The sequence below is a fragment of the Stylophora pistillata genome, chromosome 7, assembly GCF_964205215.1.
Source record: "Stylophora pistillata chromosome 7, jaStyPist1.2, whole genome shotgun sequence".
Classification (NCBI taxonomy): Eukaryota; Metazoa; Cnidaria; class Anthozoa; order Scleractinia; family Pocilloporidae; genus Stylophora; species Stylophora pistillata.
The window spans coordinates 19,819,440-19,839,807 of record NC_142525.1 but is presented as its reverse complement, the minus strand read 5'-3'; the positions used below and the strand labels follow the sequence as shown (position 1 = coordinate 19,839,807).

The 20,368-nt window shown below is 38.1% G+C and overlaps 2 protein-coding genes across 2 annotated transcripts; both read left to right on the top strand.

Moving 5' to 3' along the window:
• Positions 1 to 4: 4 nt before the first annotated feature.
• LOC111330859 (cystathionine beta-synthase-like protein) lies at positions 5 to 16,782 on the top strand. Its single transcript, XM_022935824.2, has 17 exons — positions 5 to 439; positions 521 to 627; positions 707 to 841; positions 1,698 to 1,777; positions 2,700 to 2,769; positions 3,458 to 3,522; positions 5,461 to 5,530; positions 9,800 to 9,891; positions 10,151 to 10,228; positions 11,580 to 11,712; positions 12,257 to 12,362; positions 12,478 to 12,558; positions 12,919 to 13,014; positions 14,164 to 14,202; positions 14,584 to 14,692; positions 14,937 to 15,021; positions 15,999 to 16,782. Exons 1-17 carry the CDS (start codon positions 306 to 308, stop codon positions 16,121 to 16,123), a joined length of 1,605 nt encoding a protein of 534 aa, XP_022791559.1. The 5' UTR covers positions 5 to 305; the 3' UTR covers positions 16,124 to 16,782.
• An 806-nt stretch (positions 16,783 to 17,588) lies between these two features.
• On the top strand, positions 17,589 to 18,761 carry LOC111330848 (uncharacterized). The gene has a single exon (XM_022935812.2). It carries the CDS (start codon positions 17,589 to 17,591, stop codon positions 18,759 to 18,761), a length of 1,173 nt encoding a protein of 390 aa, XP_022791547.2.
• Positions 18,762 to 20,368: the final 1,607 nt, after the last annotated feature.

Genomic DNA, 20,368 nt, shown 5'->3' with positions numbered 1-20,368 from the left:
AGAGGCCGGCCGCGAACTGACAATAATACGACGAAACGAACTCACGAAGCGATGAGTCGACTTCTATAACGGCGACTCGAACTGGAAGTTCGACGAGTCAAACTCGGAAAATAACGACTCGACCAGAAGTAAAGGACTGCGGAAACGACGAATCGAACATTTTGTCCAGGATCTACTACCTTCTTACATTTGGTAACCAATCATACGAAATTACGTCAGAGGACTCTCTCGGACTCGACTTCCGTTGGGTCACTCGAGAGTGAAGACGTCTTTAGTTTGTTAGCTGATGCAATGTTGTAGGGAAAATGTCTCATCAAGAGTTGAAACGATCAAGTTCTGTCGGTGATAAACGGCAATGGGTTCGGCCCGATTTACCTTCGAAATGTACTTGGCACTTGGGAGTGAAAACTGAATCTCCACATCAACACGAAAAGACCGCGTAAGTGATCGAACTGTGTTTAGTGCAACAAGACCAGTTATGTCGTTTAATGAAAAGTTAACTCTTTCCCGAATTTCTTAGGGTGACAGAGAACAAAGTAATTCCAAATATTCTTCATCGCATTGGAAATACCCCGCTAGTTCGAATAAACAAGATTGGAAAAAGCTGTGGCTTGAAATGTGAATTGTGTGAGTACAAGTTTAACTTATGTGTGTCATTAAAAGACCATGACTGTGACTTAATAGTGAGATTGTATTTCATCCTCAGTGGCAAAGTGTGAGTATTTCAACGCAGGAGGTTCAGTGAAGGACAGGATAGGCCTTAGAATGATTGAAGATGCTGAGCGCCAAGGAAAACTCAAACCTGGAGACACTCTCATTGAACCCACATCGGGAAATACTGGTCAGTCAGTTTACATTGTTCTTTACTATTCAGTAGCACAATTCCTTTTTTGGTATAGGTAGAGATAAACTTTCAAATTTTCAAATTTCAAGTTTTTATGTTGCAATCATTGCGTATTCACATTACATCATATTTGTAGGCGTGTGTGGAGGCGTGTCTAGAATTACATGTAATCCAATATTCCGGGTCATCCTTGGTGTAAATACCTGACGAGGTTTTCTTTGTTTCATGAGGTATTGTTTTGCTGTACGCTATTGTTTATAATGTTTTGTTGTCTTTGTTTTACCTCACTCTGAGCTTCACAGGTTTTTACACTGAGGATGAGCCAATATTCCATAGTTTGTTCAAATTCGTCTGGGTTTTATCTGTTTTTCCTACCGTTTAAACTAAAATTAAACCAGCCCAGTCTGTGCTATCCATGTTGAACCAGAAGTATTGAGGCAAGTTTTCAAGAATTTCTTTTCAAAAATTAAGCTTATGTATTGAGTTATGTGTGCTCTATATTTGAAAACTTCTAGTGTCACCGCCGAAAAAATAGCACTAGAAATCTGATTCTACATGTTTAACTGATTCTATATGTTTAACGGATCCTTAAATATTTCTTTTCCACCAAGAAATTATGATTCTATTCCTTTCCCATTTTCCATATCATTTCTTGTTAGGTGAACTGAATCTCAGCATGTGCTATAGACAGGTTACGTTTTCTCCACTGTGCCAATTAAGAGGAAAACAAAGCTCTGGAATGGAATTACATAGAAATTCACAGAGATTTTCCCTGAAGATGGCCATTAATTGGGGGACATAAAGAATGTATGAGGTTTATATGCTGAGGAAAATTATGTTTATCTGTTTTCAGGAATTGGCCTTGCTTTAGCAGCAGCAGTGAAAGGTTATCGCTGCATTATAGTGATGCCTGAAAAGATGAGTAATGAAAAGGTATTGTCCTGCTTGAATGAATTTAGTGCTGTACCTGTGGTGTGAACTTTTCATGGGTTTTGTTACATTGTATTATACTCTTCAGATTGTCCTCCATCCTCAGAGACAAGTTCCCAAACTAAAAATTATAAGCAAAATGTAATCACCTTCAATCTACTTCATTCAATCCAAGGAAACTCCTGGGAAAGTAGACAAAGGAACTGTGTTTGAATTTGTTGTTACCTATCAGCCTCAAAGATTTACCTCATCCAGTGAAAAGAGTGGGATTATTCCATCTTCCTTATAGGTCAGATTACACTGCTTGACAAAAAAATTGCAAATTTCTTTAGAAATCTGTTCATCTTCAACTAGCTGGTATATCTTTTCCTGTAAATGACCAAAAAGTGCTTGTCCTCTTGGTATAATTCCCCACTTAAGAGATGGTTAGCATATAGCATGCAATCATCAGGCTATGGATGCACCCTGGAGGTTGCTAAGCACGAAAGAAGTAGAAGGTAGAGTACAACTACTCACGCTTGCATGTGCAGCATTACACAGGGCAATAGTAGAGTGCGACTTTTGCTTCTCGGATGCTTTGCAAACCTACCAGTTGAATCCATAACTCAATGGTTGCACACTGCACACTAACCATGTCTTTTATAGCATTGGGACTTTCAAACTTCTTTCATTTTGTGTTAAAAAAAAAAAGCAAAATTAACTGATCTAAGCATGCAACCACCCAGCAGATGGATCAAGTGTTGAAGCCAATAAGTGTGAGCATTTTTATAAAGCTGTGTAATTTATAATGATTATTCATACAGCCATGCATGGCATGGCATAGTTGACTGGCTCACAGTCAGTTTTATCCTTGCAGTTTTGAGGGATTTTTGGCTCTATCGATTCATTTGATGCCAGCTCATAGCTGTAACCTGATAATTTTTAGGTAGATGTCCTTCGGGCCCTAGGTGCAGAAATAGTGCGTACACCAACAGAAGCCAAGTTTGACTCACCAGGTAGATAACATCCTCTCAATAGCAACAATATCACAACTGGATTTACCTTATTACTGTCACATCAAGTCAGTTACTTTAAATTATTATATTGCTAATGTGCAAGTAGAAGCTTTAAAAAGTTAAATTGACTTTATTGTAGAAACAAGATAATTTGGTTTATTAACTGAGTTAGTAAAATGTAACTTAGCAAGTGTAACTAGTTTCTAAACTGTGTTAACCCTTCATCCACTACAGAGGCCAAACACTGGAAACATCAGCTTATATGTTACAGTACTCAAAGGAGTCCTTAATTGTTCATAGAGTTACAGAGCAGAGTCTTAACTCCCATACAAGCTTTATAATATTATCCTCTCATGGAGAGCTTGGCCTCCCTGTGTTGGTGAAGAATGGTGTATTGAAGGAATAGAATACGTCAATATAATTACTGTAACTGTATTTCTCAAACTTTTGATCAGATTAGAAGCAGCTGTCTTTACCTGCCATCAGTTTTCCTTGCAATAATTAATACCCTAGCTAAACTTTTCTCCAGTAAGGGCACTGACACACTCATGTCAAGACATGTTACAATCCTCAAAGGAAAGGAGTTAAATTTACCCAGAGTATGAAGTGTACATGAGCCACAGCCCATATCTTGTTTGAAAGAAAAAAGAGCTTGTAGATGAAACAAAGTGTTGTCTGTTTATTTCAGAATCACACATTGGTGTTGCTCAACGACTTAACTGTGAGATTCCAAATTCCATCATCTTGGATCAGGTTAGGAAATAACAGATGATTATGATTGGCAATATGTTCTTGCCTCTTTCCTGATTTTTTTGGGTTTAATTGAACATAATATTTATTTTTGGGAAATGGAGGTATTATAGGAAAATGTTAGGCAGTTGACTGAAGAGTCAAACTTAAGGGAGACTTAGTCATAGCTTTTAAAATCTATGGTGCACCAGTAATCACAAGACCCTTACAAGACCATAAGCTGACTTTGATAACTATAGAAAGTTGTCATGCAATAGTCAGAAGTTTTGATTGAAAATTACTGAGCCTAATTCAGTGATCAGAGTGAGTCTTGGTATGTTTCTTGAGTTCATCCTACTTGTCTCCAGACGTGACTGACCTGACCCACAGCAAGTTGAACCCTTCCCCTCCCTTCCTCGACCACCCTACTTTGAAACTCACCTTTGCAAATGACAAATAACAAAGGAAAATTTACTTATAATTACAGGTGGAACCCCATTAAAATGGTCATCCAAATTGATCATATTAATGGGATAACCATACTACCAAGGTTTCGGTAATAAATTGGGCTGACCATATTACTAAGGTGGGCATAAGGTGGGGTTCCACTGTAATTTTATTTCATTTAGAAATTGGATGTGATGCAATTAGTGAAGTGAAGTGATACCCCATCATAAGTGCACTGGTCAAGTTGATAGTGTTGCTGTTAAAAAGGGAATCTAATATGAATGTGGTTTTAGATGTCAATTTGTAAATGTATTAACTCATTGACACTTACGTGTAACACGTGCCGACGAAAAGTCAAAATTTTGGAGAAACCAAGAAGGCAAACACAATGCGCAGTAAATTTTTAAAAATCAGCTTTTCCAAAAAAAAGCTCCAGTGAAAGAGGACTAATTAAAGAACTTATTTCCGGCGAAAAAAGCGATAGGTGCATATTACGTTTTAACTCAAAAATCAAGATGAAAGATAAAAATCGCTAAATATTTTCGCATGTGTGAAAATAGGCATGTGGATCATATTTCAAAAGGGAATATGCAAATTTGTCCGTGAGTGAAGAGATCTCAAGTTTCATGGAATCTATCAATAGGAAGCAAGACTAAAATGGCCAAGAAATATTTCGGGACGTCAGATTTATTCAAAACAGTTTTTGATTTACTGTAATAAGCGAAAAACGTACGAATTTCTTACGTGTAAAAAGCCCACGCGGTAAAATTCATCATGCTTGGATCGTTGTTTACTTGCCTTCGTGGCCAGAAATTGCGCAGCGTTATGGTGAAAATTCTGAAAAAACTTCGATTTGAGGCAAAATCTTCTATTAAACTATACTTTTTGAACACATTGTTACTCAAACATAATATTTACCGGGCCATCGAATCGTCAAATTGTCGCCAGGCCCTGCTTGAAGTCCGAAAGTTCGGTTTTCACTTTACGTCCATAATTCGCATCGCCTTAGAGAATCGTAATGTCGTTGACTTGAGAGCTTATTCTGTCACTTTTAAGACCTGGATATCCATTCTTTTCCAAGTAGAGTATTCTATAGCATTGTTACTTTACATTCTGAATTCCACAAGGTCTAACTCGATCGCAAATGAACGAAAAATCCGACCTGAAAATTTTGAGGGTCGGCCGCGTGGACGCCATATTTTCAAATTTGATCATTTAGTGAAGACGCATAGAGTAATGCCCCTCTAGTACCCCCTAAAGTCGAAAAAATATATGCGCAAACAACGGATTCTGATTGGCTTATTGATCTCCAAACTATAGAGGAAGTTTGGGGACAAAACTCCACTTAGTATGGGAGGTAGGGGGGAAAGCGTTCTCGCGCGAGGCGATCGCGAAGTTCGGGCGGTTACGGGCGGTTCAGGTGTCAATGGGTGTCAATAGGTGTCAATATATAAATCAATATATAAGTCAGGTGTCAATATATAAATTAATGACACTAAGATTTGTTTCTTTTAGTATCGAAATGCAAGCAACCCTTTGGCTCATTATGATGGAACAGGTGAAGAAATAGTCCAGCAGTGTGGTGGTAGGTTAACTAACTTGTTTGCTAACAGCAACAGTGCTAGTACATTATCAAAACTATTGAAATTAAAGTTGGTGTGCTTTAGTAGTTATGATAAAGCAGAAATGCAGTTCTTGTTGTGATGGAGCCCTTTTGTTGAGAAAAAATGCAATATCATGATATTAAAATAGAACTAACACATCCCCATTTAAAAATGTACTTCACCATTTTAAAATGTACTTGACATTTCAGGTATCTTAGTTCCTGAATGAGCCAATCAGATCTCAAATGCATTTTTAATGAGTTCTCTGGGAACTAAGTTCCTGTGTCAACCAATCAGATTTGGTTTGTAATATGGACTTTGCTCTTTAGGAACTAAGTTCCTCAACAAACCAATGACATGGAAGAATACATGACGTGACATTTCTAAATTAAGATTCGCCTGTTTAATTTATGTCAACACTAAATAGAGCGGACAACAATGTTACACTTTGGAAATGAGTCGAATACACGATGGTCTACACGGCAACGAAAAGGCATCTGATACCACACAATTCTGTAAAAAATGCCACAGCGGTTTTGCCGCGCTTTTTACCAGCGCTAATACATATATCTTGTTAGTAGTTTTGTTGTGTAGTATCGCTGATTATTATTACAAGTTGTGCCGTAGTTTGACGAGCCCGTAGGGCGTGCGAAAATACAAATAACGAGTAAAATTTTTACTCAGCGATACTATACAACAAAACGTCTAATAAGTTATTTATTATCCAACACGCCAAACTGTTATATATATGTTGTTCAGTGCGGGTGAATTTCGCGGATATTTATTTACGGGGAGTGCGTGACAGAAGTATGCGAAGCAGTACCAAACTGGCGCGTTGTTTTGTTGCTGTTTCTATTTTCTTCGATGAATTAAAGGAAGAAATTTCCTGGACGTCAAGCTGTTCTTCTTCATTTGATTCATCTAGTAAACTTAGATCTATATTTGCCAGCCATTCTGACTCTTCGTCGTAGGATGTATGATTCAAACTGGCTGCCGTTTTGTTTTTCGTCATTTAACTACAAATCCACCGTCATTTAACTACAAATTCTCCGCTTGCGCGATGCGAGAAAATCTGTTTAACCGATACTCTAGAGTACAAATACCGCGTGACATTTGTACTCAACCAATCGTTTCGTAACATTTTCAACGCTGTAGTGTATGTATAAAGGGAAGAAATTTCCTCCCCAACGCTTCAAATGCGTTGTTTATTTTGTTTCGGAAAAGTATTTCGCTACGCTTCAATGATCTCGTCTCGGATTGGTGAAAAAATGACAGGTGTATTCATGCGTAGAAATGAACTTACACTTGCGAAACGAGATGTAATCGGCGTTGAGTTTCTTGTTTTCCTCTTCTCTCTCGTGAGTTGAAAAAATCCATTCCCAAAGAAAAATTAGGCAGATCTTCATCGGCATATTCGCTTGTTGCCATGTCTAGTTTAACTTTTTTACGGAAGTTTTTCCCGGTTTTTAATGAAAAATGCTGAAGTCACTCGCGTGAAAAAAAATTGTCCCGAGGGATTTGACGTCACCAGCGTGAATCAGTGGGAAGCACGCTGGCGCAATTGAGTTTGATTGCACGACTCTTAGAAGCTATGTTGTAATAAGCAACATAAAAAAAAACTTCCGCAAAAAGTTAAACTAGACATGGCAACAAGCGAACAAGCCGATGAAGATCTGCCTACTTTTTCTTTGGGAATGGATTTTTCAACTCCTGAGAATGAACCCAGAGAAAGGGAAAACAAAACAATCAACGGTTTCATCTCGTTTCGGAACTCTAACTTTATTTCCATGCATGAACGCACCTGTCAGTTTTTGACCAATCTGGGACAAGATCATTGAAGCATAGCAAAATACTTTTTCGAAACAAAATAAACAATGCATTAAAGCGTAGGAGAGGAAATCTCAGCCCTTTATACATAAGCTACAGCATTGAAAATGTTATATAACAATTGGCTACGCCTCGAGCAACTCTTACGCATCTTTCGTGCTCTCCAAACTTACCGCGTGCTTCATATCTCGATGAACGCACGCTGACGTATGAGCGCTGATGCCGAGTCTCGTTTCCCGTTGTTTTTCTCTTTTTCTGCCTCGCTTAAGAATTCTAGCCAAAGGGAAAAGGTCGCAAAATTGTCTTCGTTTTGGGATTGGTGGGCCGAGTCTCTATTTTTATCCATTATTGTCGCGAAGTATAGTATTTTTCACCGTGTTCACAAATTTGCCGCTCGCGCGAAAAAAAAAAATTCTGGCGAAGCCATTTGGAGGCGCCAACAGCGTGTGCTATCGAGATCTGGAGCACGCTTACAGATACTGAGTTTGATTGCGCGGCTCTGCCATGTTATACATTCAATTTGTTGTCTGTGTTATTTAGTGCTGACATGAATAAAACAGGCAAACCTTAATTTAGAAATGACATGTCATACATTCTTCCGTGTCATTGGTTTGTTGAGGAACTTAGTTCCTAAAGAACAAAGTTGATACTTCGAACAACAACAAACATATGAAACTACAAACCAAATATGATACTACAAACCAAATATGATTGGTTGACACAGGAACTTAGTTCCCAAAGACCTCATGAAAAATGTATTTGAGATCTGAATGGCTCATTCTGAAACTAAGATACCTTTAATGTCAAGTACGTTTTGAAATGGTGATGTACACAAGTCAAAACAGTCTCCCCCGGCAATGTTGCTCTTGCGATAAGTTTTTAGACCGGTTTATGTTGCTTATTACAACATAGCTTCTAAGAGTCGTGCAATCAAACTCAATTGCGCCAGCGTGCTTCCCACTGATTCACGCTGGTGACGTCAAATCCCTCGGGACAATTTTTTTTCGCGCAAGTGACTTCAGCATTTTTCATTAAAAACTGGGAAAAACTTCCGTAAAAAAGTTAAACTAGACATGGCAACGAGCGAATACGCCGATGAAGATCTGCCTAATTTTTCTTTGGGAATGGATTTTTTCAACTCACGAGAGAGAAGAGGAAAACAAGAAACTCAACGCCGATTACATCTCGTTTCGCAAGTGTAAGTTCATTTCTATGCATGAATACACCTGTCATTTTTTCACCAATCCGAGACGAGATCATTGAAGCGTAGCGAAATACTTTTCCGAAACAAAATAAACAACGCATTTGAAGCGTTGGGGAGGAAATTTCTTCCCTTTATACATACACTACAGCGTTGAAAATGTTACGAAACGATTGGTTGAGTACAAATGTCACGCGGTATTTGTACTCTAGAGTATCGGTTAAACAGATTTTCTCGCATCACACAAGCGGAGAATTTGTAGTTAAATGACGGTGGATTTGTAGTTAAATGATGAAAAACAAAACGGCAGCCAGTTTGAATCATACATCCTACGACGAAGAGTCAGAATGGCTGGCAAATATAGATCTAAGTTTACTAGATGAATCAAATGAAGAAGAACAGCTTGACGTCCAGGAAATTTCTTCCTTTAATTCATCGAAGAAAATAGAAACAGCAACAAAACAACGCGCCAGTTTGGTACTGCTTCGCATACTTCTGTCACGCACTCCCCGTAAATAAATATCCGCGAAATTCACCCGCACTGAACAACATATATATAACAGTTTGGCGTGTTGGATAATAAATAACTTATTAGACGTTTTGTTGTATAGTATCGCTGAGTAAAAATTTTACTCGTTATTTGTATTTTCGCACGCCCTACGGGCTCGTCAAACTACGGCACAACTTGTAATAATAATCAGCGATACTACACAACAAAACTACTAACAAGATATATGTATTAGCGCTGGTAAAAAGCGCGGCAAAACCGCTGTGGCATTTTTTACAGAATTGTGTGGTATCAGATGCCTTTTCGTTGCCGTGTAGACCATCGTGTATTCGACTCATTTCCAAAGTGTAACATTGTTGTCCGCTCTATTTAGTGTTGACATAAATTAAACAGGCGAATCTTAATTTAGAAATGTCACGTCATGTATTCTTCCATGTCATTGGTTTGTTGAGGAACTTAGTTCCTAAAGAGCAAAGTCCATATTACAAACCAAATCTGATTGGTTGACACAGGAACTTAGTTCCCAGAGAACTCATTAAAAATGCATTTGAGATCTGATTGGCTCATTCAGGAACTAAGATACCTGAAATGTCAAGTACATTTTAAAATGGTGAAGTACATTTTTAAATGGGGATGTGTTAACTAGGAAAATGTGATGTGTTGATTGTGGTCATACAGACTGATTATTGTACGATGTGTTTTGTGCAAATTAAGGTAAGGTTGACATGGTGGTACTTGGAGCTGGTACTGGAGGTACAATCACAGGAGTAGCAAGAAAAATAAAAGAAAAATGCCCTAACGTTAAGGTACCTTGAGTTCTTAATATGAAATTCCATTTTGCAAATTACATGCAGTTTTTCATTTTTTTTTGTGTGTGTGTGTTTCACTGACCCTTTTGTTTCACAATTTATTGTAAGCTCTGTTAGATCCTCATTAGACATATCAATTTGTAGATTAATTTTCGTTTTTTGTTCATTTTTTTACTTACATATTGCTTTATCCATACCGTCCAATTTTCTTTTAATTTATTATATAATTTATTTTTATTTATTTTTAAATTCATAGATTGTTGGTGTTGATCCACATGGATCAATCTTAGCTGAACCAGAAGAACTTAATGACTGTGATGACCCAATATATAATGTAAGAAAACATAAAGTAACAGAGATTTCTGGTCATACTCAAGCATTGAAGAGTAAATTCACAGGAAGGAATTCTACCACAGGAAAAATTTCCCTTGGAAAAACATAACCTCAATTTTCTGAAGTGTCATGCAGTGAACATTTTAATTATCATTATTCGTGCATTTAGCAGGAACAACTTGATGTCATAATAAATTTTAAGCAAGAAGTGAAACTTGCAGTTATATTTCATATCTACTGGTATATATACCCCCCACCCCCGTGACAATTTGTGCTTAGAGTTTTGTTTGTAAGACATGATTATCGAATCGCATTACATAAGGTAATGTCACACCATGCAGCTATGTGCTGACATCGGACACTGTTAAGGTATATGAACTTTGCACGTACGAGACATTGGGTCTTTTGTTTTGCTAAGCATGTGCTGCTATATAGCCGTAGTTTTGATTGCCGAATAAAAGCTGTTAGAAAGCCTCAACCTCTGCATCTTACATCCCCCATACCGCCCCATGCAACCTCCTCCTTCCTTCAATTACATGCTTTGTTTCTCTTGTCACTGGAAGATATTATAACTTGTAATTGTAATTGTACAAGTTAGAGACCTCTTAGCAAAAGAATTCAAAAGAAAATAACTGACCTTCCTAGAGTGTGAGGGCAGCTCTCAACAAGTATTATTTTTGCCTTTTCGTCACTTTATTCAGCGGGACTTTACCCCCATTATCTAAGAGAACATTAACTGCAATAGATAGATAGGGTTGTATGTTTTGTCAGTGCCTTTATATGTTGCAAGACAGGAACTGCTATGTATATATTATAATAGGAAAATTCCTTACCTGACTCATGAATTCTGGCTTGAATTGCACCTGAAAACTGATATTTCCAGAATCAGGAAGCGATGAGTGCAAGATCAGTTTTCAAATGCAATTTAACATGGGATTTACAAATCAGATAACCGATTTTTCTTGTATCACATAATTGAATAATTTAGTGTAAATATAGGAAAAAAGGAAAACACCAATAGTATATTTGAATTTATCCTGAGTGCACACTCAGATGCAAAACAATATCACTTAGCAAACTGTTTTAAACATGCAATTCCATGCAAAATAACTTACTTCATTAACTAATTAGAATGCAAAATTTTTTTCAATTTTGCAATTCTGTCTTAAATTTAACACTATATTAGGGTCGACAATTTTTTTTTAAAGTTTATTGAGAATTGACGTAATATTTGTTGATTGATCAGAAATGATTTTAAAGGTTATTGATAATTTCCACTCACCTATAGTAGCATGCATGATGTATTCTGAAAACAAAATTTGGTCCCTCAATGCTATCACCTGTCTATTTAGGTTGAAGGTATTGGGTATGACTTTGTTCCTACTGTTCTGGACCGTTCAGTTGTTGACAAGTGGTACAAAGTTGGAGACAAAGAAGCATTCACTTTTGCAAGGAGACTCATAAAAGAAGAGGGATTGCTGTGTGGTGTGTTTTCTCATAGAATATGCTTAATCAAAAATTATTTTAAATATGTTGTTAAGTGGCATGCATCATCTATATGAGTTAGGAAGTGATGAAAAGATTGATGACCTCATTAGTAGTGATATGTATTAGGCAAGAGTTTTTAATCGACATTTAATATAGCTTTAATTACCACTGTTCTCAACTTTACTCCTACGACCAGCAGTGATAGCAAGTTACTAATATCAAGTAAAGGACCAAAACTTTCAAATCTATGGACTTTCATCTAAATATAGCTCAGGTGAACCCAATCCTCTCAGGTTGTTAAAAGTTCAGAGATAGTCACTAGCAAAAAACTTCTCTACATGACTTCTTTAAAGTAAACAATCACACCTTATGCAAACATTCCCGTACCCCTCAGTTGAAATCAGTTAACTGAAGAAAAAGCAGTTTGTAACCTACCAGGAAGTGGCAGGCATTAGTGTATGTTATGTTGCCCTTATATGGTGACATGACTAAATAGCAGAATGCATGTGTAGATATATTCAGTCTGCCATTTCTTATTTAGGAGGTTCTTGTGGAAGTGCAATGGCAGCTGCAGTGCAGGCAGCCCAGACTCTGCAGGAGGGACAGAAGTGTGTTGTCCTTTTACCTGACTCTGTCAGGAACTACATGTAAGTTCATAACTGGAATTTTTTCCAAACAAGTAATGAATATTATTATATTATTATACCTAATTATCTTATGAAGAATTCAAGGTAGTTTACAACTTTTTTATGACATCCACAGGACAAAATTCTTAAGTGATGACTGGATGGAAGACAAAGGATTTCTTGAAAAAGAGAGGAATGAAGACCACAGTAAATTTTGGTATGTTTCCTTTACACTGAAGGTCATGTCATACTAGCTGATTTTTGCCAAAACGGTCTCACATTTTTTTATTCAAAGTAAATGTCATATCTCCTTGGTTTTTTTCTTGCAATGCAATGATAAAAAAATATTGACATTTGATTCTACTCAGTTTTGCATTGCACGCTGCAACGAAATGGTTGCTTGACTCACTCATCTAAGAGGAATCTAAGGTGTGTTACACTTAGCAATTGTTTTTGAGTTATTCAAGGCAGATTTCAAAGTCAGCTCTGTTAACTTACGTAAATAAGGAATGATAAAGAAATCTCTCAACATTACCATCTTTGTTACATTACTAACGAAAGATTTATGATTTTAAAGGTGGTGGACAAAGAAAATTTCCTGTATCGACCTTCCAACTCCTTTGACTGTTTTGCCAACTGTCACCTGTCAACAGTCCATTGACATAATGGACAGGTATTGTATTCATTCATTCGCTCTTATGGATGAAATTCATTTTTGCTCTGTTTTCTGCAGCTCTTTTTTAATAAATTCCTGATTTTTGAATTACTTTTGATAAAGGTTTCGGAAACACCAGACTTGCATTAGTAAAAAGTGTTTCTGCACTCAATCTTGAATGTATTAGTTCGACTGTTTCGTATCAGAGAATTATTACACGACTCGGGCAGTCAGAGGGCCAATAACTAAAATCAACCAATCAAAATGTTCTATTGCCGGTCCAATATTCTCTCAGTATTGGAGCGGGCACTGTCCCGAATGGTCCCGAATGATACCGCACTTGTGTCCCTTTGAACTTCAGTCGTATCATAAATCTCTTAATAACCAAGCTTGCTGGGGACCGTACTGGATGAATATCGGCCCTCGGTCTTTTTTAAACGGACCTCGCTGCGCTTGGTCCGTACTCTCAAGACCTCGGGCCGATATTCTCCCAGTACGGCCCTCGCGCTTGGTTAATAAGATATATATAAACTCCCATTAAACACAATGAATATGAACAAGTTGATCTCGATCATTGTTTTGAGACCCCTTGGCGCAAAAGTGACGAGAGATACGTTATTTCAAATGACGAACTTTTTTTATTAAACTGTCTTGTCCACAAAATGTGTTGATATTTCAAAAGGATTTATCACCATAAAGAATCGGTAAGAATTCAAAAGAGGTGACAAAATCTCAAACGACTTTCATTTTCAGTAGTTATCAGAAAGGGTTCGTTACAACGTAGAAAATCTTTTCTTTCAAGAAGATGACGAAGGCGCCGAAAAGTAAGCTTTCGTTTCTGTAAGAGAAAATAAGGGAACAGAGAGGGAGGTCCCCGGTCCAAGCTTCGGAATTTGTGAACCTAATCAAGGTTGTCTATAGAAAATCTCTCAAACGGAAGTATGTTTTTCGAGACGTGTGCATGAAAGCCGACAATCATCTGAACTTCTGAGTAACTGTTATTTGCATGGCTTCAAGCTTTGATTTAAGATCAAGCAGCCCTTGCTCACTATAAAAGAACGAACCAATAGGCGTCCATCCGAGTATTTGTCCCCCTCTTTTCGCTCTTTTTCCCTTTGTTTTCATTGACCCTAAAAATCACAATTATTATTAAATATTGTTTTGCAGAGAAGGTTTTGATCAACTTCCAGTTGTCAACGAATCGGGGTGAGTTTTAAGTCCATATTCGGAGATTTTCTGAAATTCTTCAATAATTGTCAGAAGTAATATTGCTGCATTATTTGTAATACTATGACAGATATATTTCGGTGCGCATTCCTTATGTCTAAGAACTAGACAGTTTAACCTTTTGCATGATTTCTATGCGTTGGTTTGCTTTTTTCCTTTTCCATATCAAGTAATGCAGGCAACATACTGTTTTGTTCTTCTTCGTTGAAAGATACTTTTTTAGAGACCTTACGATATCTAAGCTGCATGAAGCGCACGATCTTTTTCGGTAATGCGATGTTAACCAAATCTACCCCCTTGAGCACAGGTGTCAATCTCAACAGATAAGCCATACCCATTCCTGTTCTCTTTTCATTCTAGGTCCGTGATGGGAATGGTAACCCTTGGTAACATAATGTCCCAGATGCTTAGTGGACGAATCACACCTGAAAGCCCCATTATCCACTCTGTTTACAAAAACTTTAAAAAGGTAATTGGTGTAAGGTCGTTAAAGCGTTCTCTTTCTATGCTGTCAGCCTCTTAAAAGCATAGAGCGGGCAGTGTACTGGCTGTTAGTCAATGAAATTCAGGGGTCGTGATATTCCAGAGTATAATGCTTTTCAGCCTGTAATGGTAGAAGATAGCATGCAATTGCCTAAAAAAACACAGAGCAGCAAGCTTCTTCTTTTCAATGAATTTAAAGCTCGAAGTTTTTATTTTCTTTTTTTCACCAGGTTAAACTAGACACTACCCTGGGCCGTTTGTCCCGCATCTTGGATCATGATCACTATGCCGTCGTAGTTCACAGGCAACGACTCTGTAAGTGATTTGATCATTTCTAAAATAAGGGTAAAACGATACAATATCAAATATTTAACAATTATTCCACGAGCGCGCGTTGGATATGAGATGATAGACAGCCAACGAGGGGCGTAGCGCCTCGTTGGCTATAATCATCTCATATCTAACAAGCGCGAGTGGAATAATTGTTTTATTAAAAACGTTGAATTAAATTATTAAATTTTATTAAATTTTTAGCTCCCTTTTAATTTTAAGCTGACACGTACGCTTACCATATTTGTAGATTATGGTATATTGGCTGATATACCATAATGGCTAAGCCAATAAAAAGTCTTGAATTGCATTATCCAATGATCTAGTTTTTAATAAATAGATAATATCCTCTATTTAGCGCGAAAATATGCACGGATATTTGTCCGCGATAATAAACAGTTCCAAGATACGAACATCTTTCCGAGAGAAAAGCTCGAGGAAAAACGTTTGAGCTTTGAGGAGCAGATATAAGGACAAATATACGAGCAAAAATCGAGGTTGTTGTGTTTACTATCTTTTAAATATATTGCAACGCGCGTAAAAAAATGTTTACGAACAGCCTTCTATTTGCTGCGTGGGCTGTTTTGTTTTGAGTGTTCTTAGGTATGACTTTATCAGCGAATTTCCCTTCTTCTTTAACAACCTTAATAGGCTTTCTCATCTAGAATTGGGTGAAAACAACACTAACGAAACCATTTAAGTGTGCGACTTACAAAAAAAATACCTGACGCGCTTGAAAGTTTGTTTCTTTAAAAGTCAAGTCTAAAAACGAAAAAAGCATCAAAGTTTGGATCATTCAGTGCGGCCATTTTGTTGCTCCGTATGTTTGCCCTGTTCTTCAGTGTAATACTGTGGTATATTTGCGCTTTCTCATGACCTTATTTGATAAAATGATGTAGTAATGGAATAATTATGTACATTTCATAATTTTACAATTTCCATGGTTCTATTTCAAACCTCAGATTCCAACAAAGGAAAACCGGATGAAAAAGAGATGATATTTGGAATTGTGACACGCATTGACTTGTTGAACTTCATTACTCTAAATCAAAATAAGAATGGAGTGAAAAACGGCGAGTTACATTAATTTGGAAGTGGAAGCATAGAAGAAGAAAAAAGTCTCTGATTGTTATTGTTAATAGTAGTGATATTGTATGTGTGAGATCTCTTTTCTCCCTTCTCGTAGAAGATTACTTTAAAAAAAAGGATCAAGAACTAGACTACAATTTAAGTACTCCTGCTTAACATATCTATATATCAAATCGTTCTGTTTGGAAGGAGTTTAACATTACTCAGTGTAAGGAGCTATATAATGTAAAATTTCCGCACAAAAAGACATACATATGATAGCGAAATAAGGGCGTAATCGGTGAAGTCTAATTTGCTCTAAGTTGAGTATTTTGGTCGTTTGTCGCCCAGTTGAATTTTTCCTGATGTGACATGTTCTTTAACTCAAAGGTCAGTGTTTTGTTAAAACGAAAACTATGACGTTAGGCGTCTCAAAAAGTTTACCTTAATGATTTCTAAAATCTTTATAAAGTTCACACTAACAGCCCGAAAACTATTTAAAATCGAAGTGTCAGTTGACTATTTGAAAGGCGTATTTGTAGGTTTAGTAATATAGTTCGTTTGTAAATTAGTCTGAACCAAGATTTAAAGTTGCTTTAATTCAACGTAGAGCAATAGCTTTTGAACACAGAGCGAACGTATTTGTTCCTATGTAATAAAGTTAACATATTTATTGTTTGTGAGGGCACACTAAATTTATATTTCAAGCCGTGAATACAGTGTCCACTTGTAATGTTACTGAAAGTTATAGTTATTACTAAGAGCCTCATATTGCAACAGTCATCGTCAAACCTTTACAGAACTATAAAGGGGGTAAGTTTCTAAAGAAACTGTGGTACTGCGTCGGTGGGGGTAACAAGGTAATTTGGTTATATCAACTAAGTTAAAATTGTAAATTGGCCACCGAAAAGAGTTGAAAAGCTGACGTTTCGAGCGTTAGCCCTTCGTCAGAGCGAATGGAGGGATTATGGGTTGTGTGTGGGTTTATATGCAGAAAGTGGAGTTACGCTATTGGCGGGAACATGGTGTCGACGTATTGTTTCGCTCTTTATGGAACAATGAGCTCTCTAATGGTTTATTCACAACAATCTGTTCAATGGCTCTGCTCATGTTACATTCTTACGACGTACGCGGATCAGCTACTACGTTCCATCTGAGTTCCTGAGAATTTTGAATATGTTTGATTTCCCCTGCCGGTTACGTCTACGCAGGCACAGGCGTCCATTAGCCTATTATGCTAATTCATGTGCCTCATTCCATCAAGTGCTACTAGGCGATCTGCTCTTCAAACTTAATCCTGGTCCTGAGGGATGCGGTACATCAACCATTGTGAAATCACGTCATCAAAATAATGGAGCTTTATGGGCGCCTCAATCATGTTCTTCATTTTCTAAATTAACAATTAGGAATGTCTCGAACTTCGCTAAAGTGCACTGCTTGTCTGCCAACTTCGTGAATGGGTTTTTTTTTTGTCATTTTGTCACATGAACGCTCAATCGGTGCGCAATAAGACAGCTGATTTTGTAGATTATGTCTGTGAACGTAAATATGATTTGGTTGCGATTATCGAGACGTGGCTTCAGCCTCGTGATGCTGCGCTAAGAACGGAACTGTGTCCTCCTGGTCACAAGTTTATTGACTTTCCACGACAAGAACGGATAGGTGGAGGCATTGGACTACTGTATAAAGATTCATTTCGTGTCAAAAAGACTCGAGACGGAATTCAAGAATCGTTTGAATTTTGTGAGTTGTTGGTCCAAACGTCGACCTCCGGAGCGATACGGCTTGTGATCGTCTACCGTCCACAGAATTCTGATAACCACCACAGGATTCCTATTAACACCTTTCTGATGGAGTTTTCTGACCTGATGGAGTCCACTATTCTATATAAAGAGCCTTTGATTGTCGTTGGTGACTTCAACATACACGTGGATGTTCCTATTGATACTGATGCACTTAAGTTTTTAGAACTGCTTGAGTCACTTGGTTTGGAGCAACATGTGACAGAGCCAACGCACGTACATGGCCACACCCTGGATCTTGTTCTAACAAGAAAGATTGAGGATATTCTTACGAGTCCACCACGCGCCTGTCATTATTTCTTCGATTATGCAGCTGTACATTGTGTTGTTACCATCAGTAAGCCTTCATTTCAGACTAAGATAATAAAGTTTAGGAAAACTAAATCCCAGGAAGCTGAGAGCCCATCGAATGATGTAGTACCAACAGGGCTGTGTGATCGAGGTATTATCAATCCTAGCACCCCACTGGACTTGGACTTACTTGTAAAGGATTACAAGACCACACTCTCTCAAGTTCTTCATCGTCATGCACCTTTAAAAACCAAAACAGTGCGGGCCAGGACCAAGGTACCTTGGTACACCAGTGAGATAGCTGAGGCAAAAAGGCAACGCCGGAAAGCAGAACGGAGATCACAGGAAGATTTGTTGGCATTCAAGAAACTTAAGAACCACGTCACTTATATAAGCACACGGGCTAAGCGTACTTTCTACTCAGACTTCGTTAACGACAATATTCAAGACCAAGCAAAGCTATTCAGGGCTACTCGATCATTGTTACTTCCGAGGAACGAGTTGTGTTTTCCAGAATACACGGACAATTCAATCTTAGGCAATGAAATTGGGCGGTTTTTTTGACGGTAAGATTGCAAAAATTCGGGCTGAGCTTGATGCGTGTACTCTTTATCCTGGAGAGGTGTCTGAGAATAAAGTGTTTACAAGGGATGAGAAACTTGATCATTTCAATACGTACTCTGTGGAAGATATGAGGAAGCTGGTCAGTAGATCATCGAAGAAAAGCTGCCAACTCGATCCTATGCCGACCAACTTAGTAGTCGACATGTCTGATACGCTTCTCCCCATCATCACTAATGTCGTGAATTCTTCTCTTTCCTTGGGACATTTTCCATTTGATTGGAAAACGGCCCTCGTGGATCCAAGACCGAAGAAGACTAAACAAGAGACTTCCCTATCCAATTTAAGACCTGTGAGTAATCTGCAATACCTCTCTAAATAAATCGAAAGGGCAGTCTATGATCAGATGCCTGATCATGTTACTCAGTCGGGCTTGTATCCCACCTTCCAGTAAGACTATCGACTGGGTCACAGCATAGAGACTGCCCTATTCATACAGAACGTCACTGACTAGCTGCCATGGACAATCAACGAGTTACTCTTTTGGTATTGTTAGATCTGAGTGCAGCATTCGACACGATTGACCACCAAGTGTTGGTTAATCGCCTGTACGTGACGTATGAAATTACAGGTACCGCTCTTAAATGGTTTCACTCGTATTTATCAAACAGGAAACAGCGAATCCTGATTAACGGTAGCTATTCGAGTGACTTTGATCTGCCTCAAGGGGTACCTTCATGTTTAGGTCCCTTGCTCTGCACACTATACGCAAGTAAGCTCTTCTATTTTGTTGAATCCCATCTCCCTAATGTTCACACACACGCTGATGATACACAGCTCTACATCTCATTTAAGCCAGATGGCTCTGCTACCGAGGCGGCTGCTGTTGATGCCTTACAAGCTTGCATCAGAGATATAAGAACCTGGATGGCCCAAGACAAACTTCAGCTGCTAAGACCGAGTTTCTTATTATAGGTACACGCGCACAATTAAATAAGGTTACGATAAATGACTTGCAAGTAGGTGAGGTAAGGGTTTCTGCTGTTTGTTCTGTTAGAAATCTTGGTGTTTGGCTTGATGCAAACATGAATATGACCACACATATTAACAGCATATGTCAGGCTATTTATTACCATCTATACAACATCCGGCGTATTAGAAAGTATCTATCACATGACAATATGAAGTCCATTGTACAGGCTATTATAATGTCACGATTAGACTACTGCAACGGTCTGCTATATGGTACACCCGCTGTTCATCTTGGCAAGCTGCAACGCCTACAAAACGCGGCAGCTCGACTGGTATGCACTGATTCCAGGTATGATCATATCACACCGTCCCTGATCAACCTGCACTGGCTTCCGGTCAACCACAGAATAGAATTCAACATAGCAATGTTAGTTAACAAATGTATCTATGGCGTCGCACCACAATATCTCTCAGACTTGATAAAAATCAAAGTGAGTTCGCGGTATCAGTTCAGATCACACGGGGGCATACTCCTAATCGATAACACCTACAGAACAAAAAAGGCACTCGGGGATAGGGCGTTCGAACATGCTGCGCACAAAATATGGAACCGACTACCTCTGGAAATTAGACAGTGT